Source organism: Eriocheir sinensis, unplaced genomic scaffold, assembly GCF_024679095.1.
Source record: "Eriocheir sinensis breed Jianghai 21 unplaced genomic scaffold, ASM2467909v1 Scaffold65, whole genome shotgun sequence".
NCBI classification, from domain to species: Eukaryota; Metazoa; Arthropoda; class Malacostraca; order Decapoda; family Varunidae; genus Eriocheir; species Eriocheir sinensis.
This window is the reverse complement of record NW_026111998.1, coordinates 942,501-955,000: the sequence shown is the minus strand read 5'-3', so window position 1 is coordinate 955,000 and position 12,500 is coordinate 942,501. Positions and strand designations below refer to the sequence as shown.

At 42.9% G+C, this 12,500-nt stretch overlaps 1 protein-coding gene across 1 annotated transcript in view; it reads right to left on the bottom strand.

Annotated features, from left to right (window-relative positions):
* Nucleotides 1-598: 598 nt before the first annotated feature.
* Nucleotides 599-12,500, bottom strand: part of LOC126993646 (importin subunit alpha-1-like) — a 15,911-nt gene continuing 4,009 nt past the window's right edge. Inside the window, exon 2 of the mRNA XM_050852814.1 lies at nucleotides 599-1,028. Within this exon, the coding sequence (XP_050708771.1) occupies nucleotides 789-1,028 (240 nt within the window). The 3' untranslated portion in view covers nucleotides 599-788. The remainder of the gene's footprint in view (nucleotides 1,029-12,500) is intronic.

Below are 12,500 nucleotides of genomic sequence, written 5' to 3'. Positions count from 1 at the left end.
CATTGAGGCACCAGCGGGTCCACTGAACGCCACTAAAACATTGAGGCACCAACAGGTCCACTGAAGGCCCAGTAAAACATTGAGGCACCAGCGGGTCCACTGAAGGCCCAGTAAAACATAGAGGCACCAGCGGGTCCACTGAAGGCCCAGTAAAACATTGAGGCACCAGTGGGTCCACTGAAGGCCCAGTAAGACATTGAGGCACCAGCGGGTCCACTGAAGGCCCAGTAAAACATTGAGGCACCAGCGGGTCCACTGAAGGCCCAGTAAAACATTAAGGCACCAGTGGGTCCACTGAAGGCCCAGTAAAACATTGAGGCACCAGCGGGTCCACTGAAGGCCCAGTAAAACATTGAGGCACCAGTGGGTCCACTGAAGGCCCAGTAAAACATTGAGGCACCAGTGGGTCCACTAAAGGCCCAGTAAAACACTGAGGCACCAGCGGGTCCACTGAAGGCCCAGTAAAACATTGAGGCACCAGCGGGTCCACTGAAGGCCCAGTAAAACATTGAGGCACCAGCGGGTCTACTGAAGGCCCAGTAAAACACTGAGGCACCAGCGGGTCCACTGAAGATCCAGTAAAACATTGAGGCACCAGTGGGTCCACTGAAGATCCAGTAAAATACTGAGGCACCAGCGGGTCCACTGAAGGACCAGTAAAACATGCTGCAGAGGTCACTTTGACAAGTGAGATCGATGGTTAGATACATTATCACATTATTCCGCCGTGGAACACACACACCATGCCTGCTGCTGCTCCTCACTTGCCAGACACACACACTGAATTCCTAGAAAGAGAATCCACCCTCAGGCACGTTGTTCACGGCAGAGAAGTCGTACGCCTGGCCACTGGTGGTGCTGCTCACCTCGGGGTCCTCCTCCTCGCCGGAACACTTCTCGATGATATCCATCCAGGGCCTTCTCGTACACGGCCTTGTTGTCGTGGTGCTGTAGTCTTCAGTCTTGTCCAGTCCGCCGCACTCCTCAGTCATCTGGCCCAGGCGGTCCACCTCGTTGATCTCGGCAGTCTGAGATGATGAACACATTTATAACCCTCTGCTGGGTGGATTTTAACGAGCCATGTTAACCTACAATACTCCCATTGATATGACACACACATAACTGATGCATGCAGGAAGCGGTCCGAGTGGAGCATCACCTCACAAGGTTTTACTGTGTCTTCTAAGACAATAATGAGTGAATGACTGAGTAATTTATGTTAAGATAAGTAGTAACAAATGTACGGAAGTGGGGGTAATTGAAAGTGGGGGGGACTGGAAGTGGGGGTTGGGGGGTCATGGAAGAGGGGGTATCTAGACCCCCCCCCTACCCCCCCCCACATATATTTTACCTTTCCCCCCTCCTCCTACCCCTACCCCCACCCCTTACACCCCCCCCCAAAAAAAAAATTTTTTTTCACTATTTCACATGCCCTAACCCCCCCCCCCCCCCTCTCGGGCTAGCGTACGGAAGCGGGGGGGTGACGGGAGCGGGGGTAGGTCGGTCAGCGGGAGGAGGTGACGGAAGAAAGGGTGGTCAGCGGGGGGTGACGGAGTGGGGTAAGACGGTCAGAGGGCCGTCAGCGGGGGGATGACGGAAGTGGGGGGCATGCACAAAGTGAGGGTAATTGCTATTGTTGTTGTTGTTGTTGTTGTTCTTGTTGTATACACACACACACACACACACACACACACACACACACACACACACACACACACACACACACACACACACATATTCTGTGCTATATAAGCATCATACTTTAATAATTACCATCATTAATAGAGTTTCCGCTATGACTGAGACATATTCAGAGAACCTTCTCGATATTTTCCAATATCCTGCGCGCATAATAGTTGCAGGATATAGCAACTCTGGAAAATCGGAACTTGTACAGCAGCTTATTCTGAAGTATCATGAAAAGTTCAAAACATTGTCATATGTGGCTTAACGTCTCATCCTCTTCAAAGAAATAAAGAAATAGGACCTAAAGTTATAGTGTCGTCTGAAATAATTGATCCAATTGCCAACGAGGATACGTTTGATCAGAGAGGGACATTGTATGTACTTGACGATATTTTCATTGATGCTGTAAGGAACAAAATTGTGGTTGATGCTTTTACTCGCGGACGGCACAACAATATTTCATGCATATTTATCACTCAAAATCTATATATGGGTGGAAAGCATACAAGGAATATTAGCCTGAACTGTTCTCATTTCCTCTTGTTAAGACAGCGCGATTTATCTCAAATTCACACTCTGGGCAGACAAATATTCGGGAAAGAGAAGGCAAACCAGTTTGTAGATATATATAAATATGCTGTATATTCACGTCCTTATGGATATCTTCTTGTTGATTTGGGTATAAATACTCCTGAGTCCCTACAGTTTCGCTCAAACATTGTTGGAGAACCCTCAGGTGAACGCGTATTCCAATGGTGAACTCCAGGAAGAAGGAACTCTTACACGCACTATACTCCCAACATAACGAACCCTATGGTTTAAGCTCTCAGGCGAAATTATGGGAGAAAGCAAAAAGTATAAATCCGGCAATAACACGTGATGACGTATTCAACTTTTTGAGAAGCAATAAAACATATACATTGCATAAGCTACAGACTAAAAAATTTCCCCGGCAAAAGATAATAGCCTCAAAACCCAAAGTAATCATGGCTGCCGATTTTGCAGACGTGAGACATAAATTATAAGAAAGGAAAATAATAACATAGGCTACTTGTTAGTATGCATAGACGTGTTTTCTAGGTATATGCAAGTTGTCCCGTGTCGGAATAAAGACGCAAATACTATGCTCGTGGCCTTTAAACAAGTGGTGGAAAATAAAGATTCTGAAGGCTTACGAAGATTAAACACCGACTTGGGCACAGAATTCTGGAATCGAAAAGTAAGAAACTATTTATGTTCCCGGGGCATTAAGCTATACAGTGTGTACTCAAGTGAGATCAAAGCAGCCTTGGCAGAGCGGGCCATTCGTACACTTAAAGCACGCATCTACAAGTTCATCACGTCTCAAAATTCTTCAAGATATATTGATCAGCTGCAAAACATGGTCAGTGCCTACAACCGCTCGCCCCATTCTGGACTGAAGAACAAACAAACTCCCATTGATATTCATAACTTAAAAAAACCCATCTGCAATCAAACGGCAATTCCACGCAATGTATAAAAACCCGAAGCAACCAGCGTCTTCCATCAGTTCTCGACTGGCAGTTGGGGAAATAGTTCGCCTTGTTGGAAGTGCTCGTTCCTCTGTATTCCATAAAGGATACACGCAGCAAAATACTCACGAGCTCTTTCGCATAAAATCAATTAAACACAAGAATCGCCCAAGAACTTATCTCTTAGAAGATTTGTCTGGAGAACCAATACAGGGGATATTATACGCGCCAGAGCTCGTATTAAGAGCTCTGCATGAGACATACGATATTAAAATACTGCGTTCACGAAAAAATAAAGGAAAAAAGCAGTATTTTGTATCGTGGTTGGGATACCCTGCTTCATTCAACAGCTGGATTGACGCAAATGATATTGTAGAAAATGCGTAAAAAGACACCACTCCTCAGTGCACACAAAAACTTTGTCTTACTTTTGAAGAAATTAAAAGTAAAAGATAGAAACCGTGCTATTAAGCAAGCAGCTCGAGAACAATTGAACTGTATATCTGAAATATTTTCCAATTTGTTAAAGAAGCACCTCACCCTCAATAGCAAAGTTATCAAGAAATTACGTAACTATCGGGAAGACATACGTGCCATAGCTAGAAAGAAAACTCCTCTCCATAAGAAAAGACTTATATTGACATCGAGACGGGGCGGTAATAATATTAGCTGCTATATTACCTATTGCCGCTTCCTTGATCGGAAAATTATTTGGATAATGCGCACGTATTATCTTGTTCCTGAGTCTACCGCTGAGCGTGTTTTAACGGGTATTAAGCCTAAATGCGCCAACTCCACGAGTCCGGGGGTCAACGGCCAATCGTGTTTCAACCCGCAGTCGACCCATCCCGATCATATGCCGGTCTCTGAACATGTGCCAGCAAGCAGCAGCGGTCCTGTCGTGTCGTCCCATGGTGCAAGACCAAGCACTCCTACAAGATTGAACCCGTCGTCTCGCTCTGTAAGAAAGAAAAGTTACAAGTAATAGATCCGATCGCGATCTGGTGTATACAAAACCACAAAACTACCACCCGTGGAACTTAGAGTCACAGGGATTAGGGAGAACAAGATATCCTCCAATCCTGAAATAAGTAATTTAATACCTCTGTATGTTAAAAGTATCGACGTGCCATACGTCAATATGATGCTAGAACGAATAGAAGACAATCCCATCGTAAAATGGGATAGCTGAGGCAACCTATTGTCTTCTGTTCGATCCTCCAATATCCTGTACATGTTGAATTTACTCTCTAATGCAAGTCAAAAACCAACGATTGCTGACATTGCTGATATAAAACACATCATTTAAGCCAATGTTGTATTAACTATCGAAATAAAAAATACGCGCGTGCGGCAAAAGATTCAGGATCTGGTTTCACCAAACAACCATCGTTGGCAACTTACAGATGGGACCCATATTAAATCCGCTTTTCCAATGTGCTAGTGCAGTCCTACATTGTGATTCAAGAAAGAAACAGAATCATGGACGTTGTAGATACTGAACCGCGTTGGACGCGCGACTTATACAGAGGGGGCGGCGACGTCATGGAGAGAGAAATGCCGGAGGCGAGGACGAACACGCTCGGACACGGTGGTGCCCCGAGCGGGCTTATAAGAGAGAGCAGATGGGACGATGGTTCGCTACTCGTCCCTCGCCATCAGCTGAAGCGGTACTATTCATCACTCACCAGTATACCAGAGGACACCATGTCGGACGCCTACGTGTTCAACTACAAAGACGGTTCTCCTGGCGATGACATCTACCGCAACAACAAGACCATCATCGTTTCTCCCTCAACTGCAGTTCCTGCTACGAAAAGAGGGGGTTTACTGGACGCCTACATGGATTATACCCGCACAGTAATCTCTACCGCGAAAGAAGCCCGATCTATCAACTGAACAGGTGTCGCTGGGAAGATCGTGGTATTCCCGGTAGTCTGCATATTCGCTATCCTCCGAGTGAAAATCTCCCTTATGTGGCGTGTATCCTAACCCAATATGCTCCTGGCCGCGAACTGGAAAATAACCCTATAAACCAAGGATATCTTCAGACGTCAAGAGATCAAAATTTCATTCGTGGGGTAAAGGAAGACAGTTATGATAACCGCCTCCGCTGGTTTAAAGAGTCCATCACAAAACTGGTAGAATGGGTGATTAAAAGCAACATTACAAGTGTCGTCTTCCCTACAATATTGCAAGCGCTGGAATTCTTTACGTGTTGTGGAAAGTTGACTACCAACCGCATCTCCAAGAGGCTGCGGCTGAACTCCAACTGCATAATATATCGTGCGTCATCCTGGACAGATGGTGGACCTGCGATGAGCCTGAAACAAAATTAACTCTATCTGTGTCTCCAGAGCGAAACAGGAAGAGGAAACTGGTGGATACAGAGGACGATGCTGTGGCTGACGAATGGAAAAGAAAACGGGACGGTGCTGTAGTCGACGTGGGTCCTGAATAACTATAGCTCCAGACAATTTCCCAATAATTATGTACATCACTAAATGTAAAATATGTCAATAAATAACAATGTAATGATGTTTAGTATGATTTACCTTCAATATGTAATTGGCATCTCGTCATGTCTACCTCTATATAATGAAATGATTATAATATTTTTGCTAGTGTCTTGCTTGCTCTAAATGGAGTCACATCATATATATGTTACCAGCATTGCGGATGGGGAAATTTACCCCAATTCCAGCACTAGCTTTACTAATAATATACAAACTCTAACATTAGACAAGGACGTGGAATATGAAGTCGGTCTACTGAACGTGTTGCTTCCCCGTCGGTATTACATTGTTAAACCGGGTGAACCAGAGTGTAGTATACACCTTGAATGTGGTATAAGACCAACGCCAGATTCAGAAGCTATTGAAAGACGCACACTGTCAAAGGCTATTAATGCTAATATCTTGTATAATGACACTGGGTATTTGCTGATGTGTGTTAACGGTATAATAACGACATTGATAAAGGAGATGATCGATGGATACAACTACCATTTACTAGCATATTCTAGAGAGGTTCTTGCATTTAGCTCCACAAATGATCATTTAACTTTGTTCTGCTACAATGGTTATCATCCACAAGTTGTATTTATTAAGGTTTCCTTTGATGTGCGACTGGCCCAGGTTCTCGGTTTTGTCCCCAACTTAGGTTATGCTGTGTTTTCTTCCTTGGGTACACATGAAGAACAAAAAAAACCCGTTCTTGTTCCGCTACATGGTCATGCCCCTCTGTTGAGAAATGGTGACGTACAGTGTGTTCTCATTTACACTGACCTTGTCAATCCCTCTAGGTGTGCAGGGAAAATGTAAATATTCTTGATGCCTTTTCGCTTCCGGAGGTCTAACAAAAGGCGTGCATCCAACTATATATAAGTCCCTTAAATCCAAAGTAATTGATTCGATTTCTATTAAACTCACAGATCAAAAAGGTCGTCCTATGCATTTCGAAGAAGGATACCCTGTTACATGTTTACTTCATATCCGATCGCGTTGAATCTTTGAGTACATTTTGCTGTATTAATAGGAATGTTGTCCATTTGAAAAGACAGTCTCCTCGCCGCCACCATGCGGGTTACATTCATCCCTCCTTCCGTAGCAGAATATCATACCCTGTTTTCGAATGGCAAACATATATCATCCCGAGGGAGTGGTATTGATGATATAGTCACACTTTCTTATGAACCGAGCTATCACAGAGGCGGGGGTTTATTCTCGGTTTTAGCTGGACTCGCTAAAAGAGCTTTCCCTTTCCTAGTGAAAAATGTCATTGTGCCTTCAGCTCGAACATTTGGAAACAACGTTCTAGATGATATTTCACAGGGAAGCAGCTTGAGAAGCTCTATAAAAAAGCATGGAATTAATTCCTTAAAGCAAGCTGCAATGAAATTGACTAGAGGAAGCGGGAAAAAGAAAGTCAAGCGAGTCGGGAGGAAAAGGTGTTATAAAAAGGACATCTTTACCGAGTTGTAATCATTGTTGAACTAAGAGCAGTATGGCGAGCATCACCAGCGCGGTTGGTGTCGGGAACCCGCGTTCTCCCCTGGGGCAATATGCCGCCGGTGTCAGTGAATTGTTTCCGCCCTAACAAAATGAGATTATTGGAAACAACGATTGCCTTCCGTTATGATGCTGATGTTTTACCTACTAACCTCGGATTCAATATGAAATTATCCGATAGATATATAGAATTTCTCATTCCTGGAACACTTGGCAGTTTTATTGATTTGGGGAAATTGGTGTTGCACACCTCTTTACGCTTAACTAAGCCAGACAATACTACTCCTCTCGAAGACGCTCAACACGTTGAATTTGCAAATAATACCGCGCACAGCCTATTCAAATCAGTGCAATGTTTTTTGGGAGATTTAGCTGTTGACAATAATGTACTTTATGGGTACACGTCATACGTTAAAATGCTGAATACTTTGTCGCCCAACAAATTGAATACAATTGGAGCCAATGCTAATATTTCCATCCCAGAGAACGGTTTTATTTCCAAAGTAACAGCAGAATACTTTGACAATGCCAGCGCGCAACACAAGACCATTATGAAGCGGGTTAAGACTCACGGTATACAACTCTGTACCCCGCTTCTTCTGGATATAAGTTCTTTAGACAGTTACTTGCTCGATGGTATTTCGATTAGACTCAGAATGGAACTATCTAGTAATGCATGGCTGCTAAATTCTCCAACTGGCGATAACATTCGTCTGCATATAGATTCAGCCAAGCTGCTTTATACGCGACTGTTTCCTTATCCTAATGCACTTCATGCTTTGAACGCGTCTCTCGCCACAGGGAATCTTTTGAAATCGACATTTACCAAAACCCTCTTGAAAACCTAGGTGCTAGCCAAAGACCAAACCTCAGGAACGTATGATCAACCGTGGGGTAATGTTATTCCGGAAAACTCTCGCTTATTATAACGAGCATGGAAGCTCATTCTGTCGACTATACGCTAAATCCATTGTATTTGAGCCATGGCGATATAAGTCAAATAAGCTTATGTTAATGGTAGAACCATGTATAATATTCCTAGTAAATTCCTCATGACTATGCTGAGCTCTACCATCGTACTTTGGATGCACTTGGTTTTCACAAAGACCATTTAATCGGAAAGGATATTTTCGGCAAGGGGCAATGATTTGCACATTTGATTTGCGTGCTGAAAACTTGAATGATAATTTGCCCGTTGAAATGAATGGGGGCTTAGACTTAGCTTGAATCTAAGCAAGGAGAAAACGAGAACTGTCTGTTGATACTGTTTGGCGAAACAGTGGGTATAATAACAGTTAATTCTGAAAGACGGCTGCAGTGTGATGTGCGCGCTTGAAGCGGCTGTGCGATGAACAACATAGAGATTGAAAGAGGATTGAGGGGGCACATAGGAAAGCAAGCCTTTATTTTTAGGCGTGTTATTGGCAGACGAGGTAAACTCTATACCTCGATATAGAAAACCTATAGTGTGCATCGTCAATACGCTACCAAGTTATTCTAAAAGAGAAATGGGACACTGGATTTGTCTCTACTATGAACCGGGCATGGCAGTGTTCCTAGATAGTTATGCTCTCGATCCAAAATTATACTCTGATCATTTCAAATATAGTGATTACCCCGGGCTCAGTATGTATAAAATGCATTTCGACTTCAAAGCACGCGAAGCGATGTGTGCGGGCTTATGCCATGTACTTTGCCTACAATGTTTCGCACTTGGGTGTAAGAGAAACTCTTGAAAAAATATGTATGGAGTTTTCCAAGACCGAATATTCGAGGAATGATGAACACGTGATGCGATTCGCTTACAGCAAGTTTATAATGCCCGTATGTCATCAAACATTTAACACGTGTTCATAAAAAGTAAGTATTGACTTATTGATTTTTTCATATTGAACTTGAATTGTATTACATTCCATGAAGCTATTCTAAGCATAAATAATTTTCTAGTTCCTTTATCGGTTTATAAAACTTGAATTGTATTACATTCCATGAAGCTATTCTAAGCATAAATAATTTTCTAGTTCCTTTATCGGGGGGTGGGGTGGTTGTATACCATGCTTAAATCAGAGGTCTGGCTCCACTCACAGGTCCTCACTCGTCACCGCCACTACCCCGTGCAGCCCCCGCCCCGCCCCGCCCCGCCCCGCCCCGCCCCGTCCCGGGCCCCGAGCAATCCTGTCGCATCCTGTCGCCGCACCTCTCGCTACCGCCGCCGCCGCCGCCGCCCGCCTGATTTGGCGGGCAGTCTTTTATGCATGAGCCGGATCGAAACATAAAAGCGTTTTATTCATGTTTCCACAAATCGAATAAATTTTAAGACAATTATTGTGTTTTTTTCATCCGTTTTTTTTTTTTTTTTTTTGATAAAGGTCATATAAACAAGTCAAACAAACTCAATGTTTATTGTAATTTGGTCAAATTATGATTCCAGATTCATCATGTGCAATTTTATAATATCATAGGCTCCAACATTAGTCCTATATACAGAATATATTTACATATATTTTATATTTAACATAAAAATAGCAGGCAAATTCTTACACTATAAACAGTATATACAACATTCACACCAGTCCCTATCTTATAAACAACTACAATTTATTCTGAAAAGTCTGTATCTACTAGCATATATTCAAGGGGGGATGATGAGAGCATTTGATTTATTTCTTCCTGTTCCGCGGCTTGCATTAACATGTCATCATCCGCCTCTACCCGTTTTATCAAGGGAAAATATTGCTCGACCAGCACATCCTGTTCTCCCCACAATTCATAGGTTTCTTCTTCTAGTTCTCCCATTTCACCGATCTCTTGCCCACCCATTACCTCGGCTAGTCTCGCTTCTGTTATGCCTCTTTCATCGCCTTCCTCCAAATTTTCTTCGTTTGACAGTGTCATGATCTGGGCTACCTCCTCCTCCTGCTCTTCCTCCTCTATCCCTATAGAATTATCGGGATGACCGTAAGATCGCGACTCCAAGGTGCTAATGTAGTATCTTTTGTCCTCAACTACAGATATCCCTCTCTTGGGATATTTTACTGTACTCATTCGTCCATTGCGCACTGTGAATCCCTGATAGTCAAAGGTAAATGTTTGCTTCTGGAATAGGGCGTCTTTGTATCGCTGATGAGCAATTTTCTTCTTTATGAACTTTGGAACGCCCTTAGCTGAACTCAACCGGTCACCGTCTGCCAAGAGGATGGAGTAGCACTTTGGTTTTACACCTACAAATTCTGAGATGGTTCTTTCCCCCACTTCAGACTTGAGAAATCCAAGCTTTCCTTTGTTGTCTGTGCTGTACAAGGAATGTGAGGGGCTAAAGTTACTTGTGTCTATATAGCTTTTGAAGGGTTCCTGCGAGTACTCTGTTAATAGATCAGGAGTTTCAATTTCTGTTATTAAGGAATCAGTGTCGCAATACACTAGTTTCGCCCGATCCCCGTAATGAGCCTTCAACACATTGTAATAGAAATCATATATAGTCGCAGCTTGGACAGCTCTAGGATGTAGTAGCCAATGTAGTTTGGATGATTCACCCGTGAATATTTCCTATGGCGAGTTACAACTACATGACCATCATTGAGAGGTACAACGCGTTTAAAGTAAGGACTTCGGGCCAGCTTCAAAAACTTTTCGCGGTTGGTGACAATATTTATGTCTTCACTATATTTGGCCACGTTCATCAGGAATCGACCAAAAATGCTGTTTGAAATACACTTGATTGCATTTTTCTTGATAGGGCAAGTAGCACTTTTGCGGGCTTCTATGTTATCCTGAATGAAGTCCGCAAGAAAGTGCTTTTGCTTAAACGTATAAATAGCATGCACTTTTTTAACAACCAGGCCTAGTCGAATAAGTAGTTTAAGGAGGGGCAGAGCAAATAGCATTTTCTCCTGAGCAGCATGTGTTCCAATCAGTTTTATGTTCTTACACGGTGCTGGACGGTTTTCTTCTTCATACCATTCGCGTGTGACTGACGATATATCTCTGTTGGTGATATTGTGTCTTCTGATGATCAGTGGGAGGTCATCCGTTTTCTCAACGACTTCACGTGAGACAGCCTCAGTATCGCACAGAATGAGATATCCAAAATCGCCATCGGTTGCTTGATTGACCAAGCCCCCGCTCAAAAACGACTGCATTTCTGTCTCATCTAGTTTTCTCATATCCCCACATGGCAACTTCTCTTGCATTACAGTGGGATAAAGACTGTTGAAGTCAAGATATGAAAGGAAAGTGCTTCTATCATGTTTTGGATTAAACTGAGGGTTCGTGTAGATGTTATTGGCGCGTACAAAACGACGCACAACACTTGTGTAGCCCCCACGCACATTTGTTTGAATGCAATGATATATGTCTGGGCTACTAAGCACCTCTAATTCCTGCTGTGTTTTTAGCAGAAAGGAGTCATAGGCAAATCCTGGCAGGCTAACATAATTTACAATATCCAACCTCCACTGGGTTTTCAAAATAACTAACCACTCTAGGAAGACATCACATAGAAGACCAACATCCACTTTTACATAAAGCAACAAATAGTCCTTCAGGCTCTGACACCCAGCTACTTTCCAAACATTCTGAGCATGTTTATAATCACTATCGGAAAGTTCTGCTTCTTGAAGCGAATTGAAAATATCTTCGCGGGATGGAAGACGTGTCTCAGAAAGTCGTTCCATCGAATCCATATAGTCATAACAAAACACCTGCTTTCCCTTGATCAATAATGGCAACGCAGGTGCTGGCACATCTTTCAACATCTGTTGTGTGCATATGGGTTCGTTCCCATTACTGATGAATTGGTTCGCTAAAGCCGCGAGCGAACCAGACATAAAGGCATACGAGTCAATAAATCTCAAGTCATTTATGATGACTTCATGGTATTTGTGAACTGAACGTTTTGGTCTTAGTTTGATTTTCAAGTCAGGTATCGTTAATTCACGCAGGATTAACGACATGTCGTAATTAGCATTATGTGCAATGAGAGTGAGCTGCAATTTGTGATTTTTCATTTGGAGGTTGCATCTATTACAATAAGCTCCAATGTAATTGTTTCCTGATTTTTCATGGTCATGATGTTTTACTCCTTTACCTTTTAAAAAACCCTGTTTGCAGAGAAGACAGTGAGTTTGCTCATTGTGACGTGTCGTATCTTCATCGGTCATGTTGATTTTATTGTAGCCTTTAGAAAATTTCAACATTTTCCAGGCACACTGCATTGTATGAATAAAATGGTTTACAGCATTACTTCCACAATAGGATCCACTTTGTACTGTTTCTCCGTTTCTATTCACTATAATGTAAGCATACGCTATGG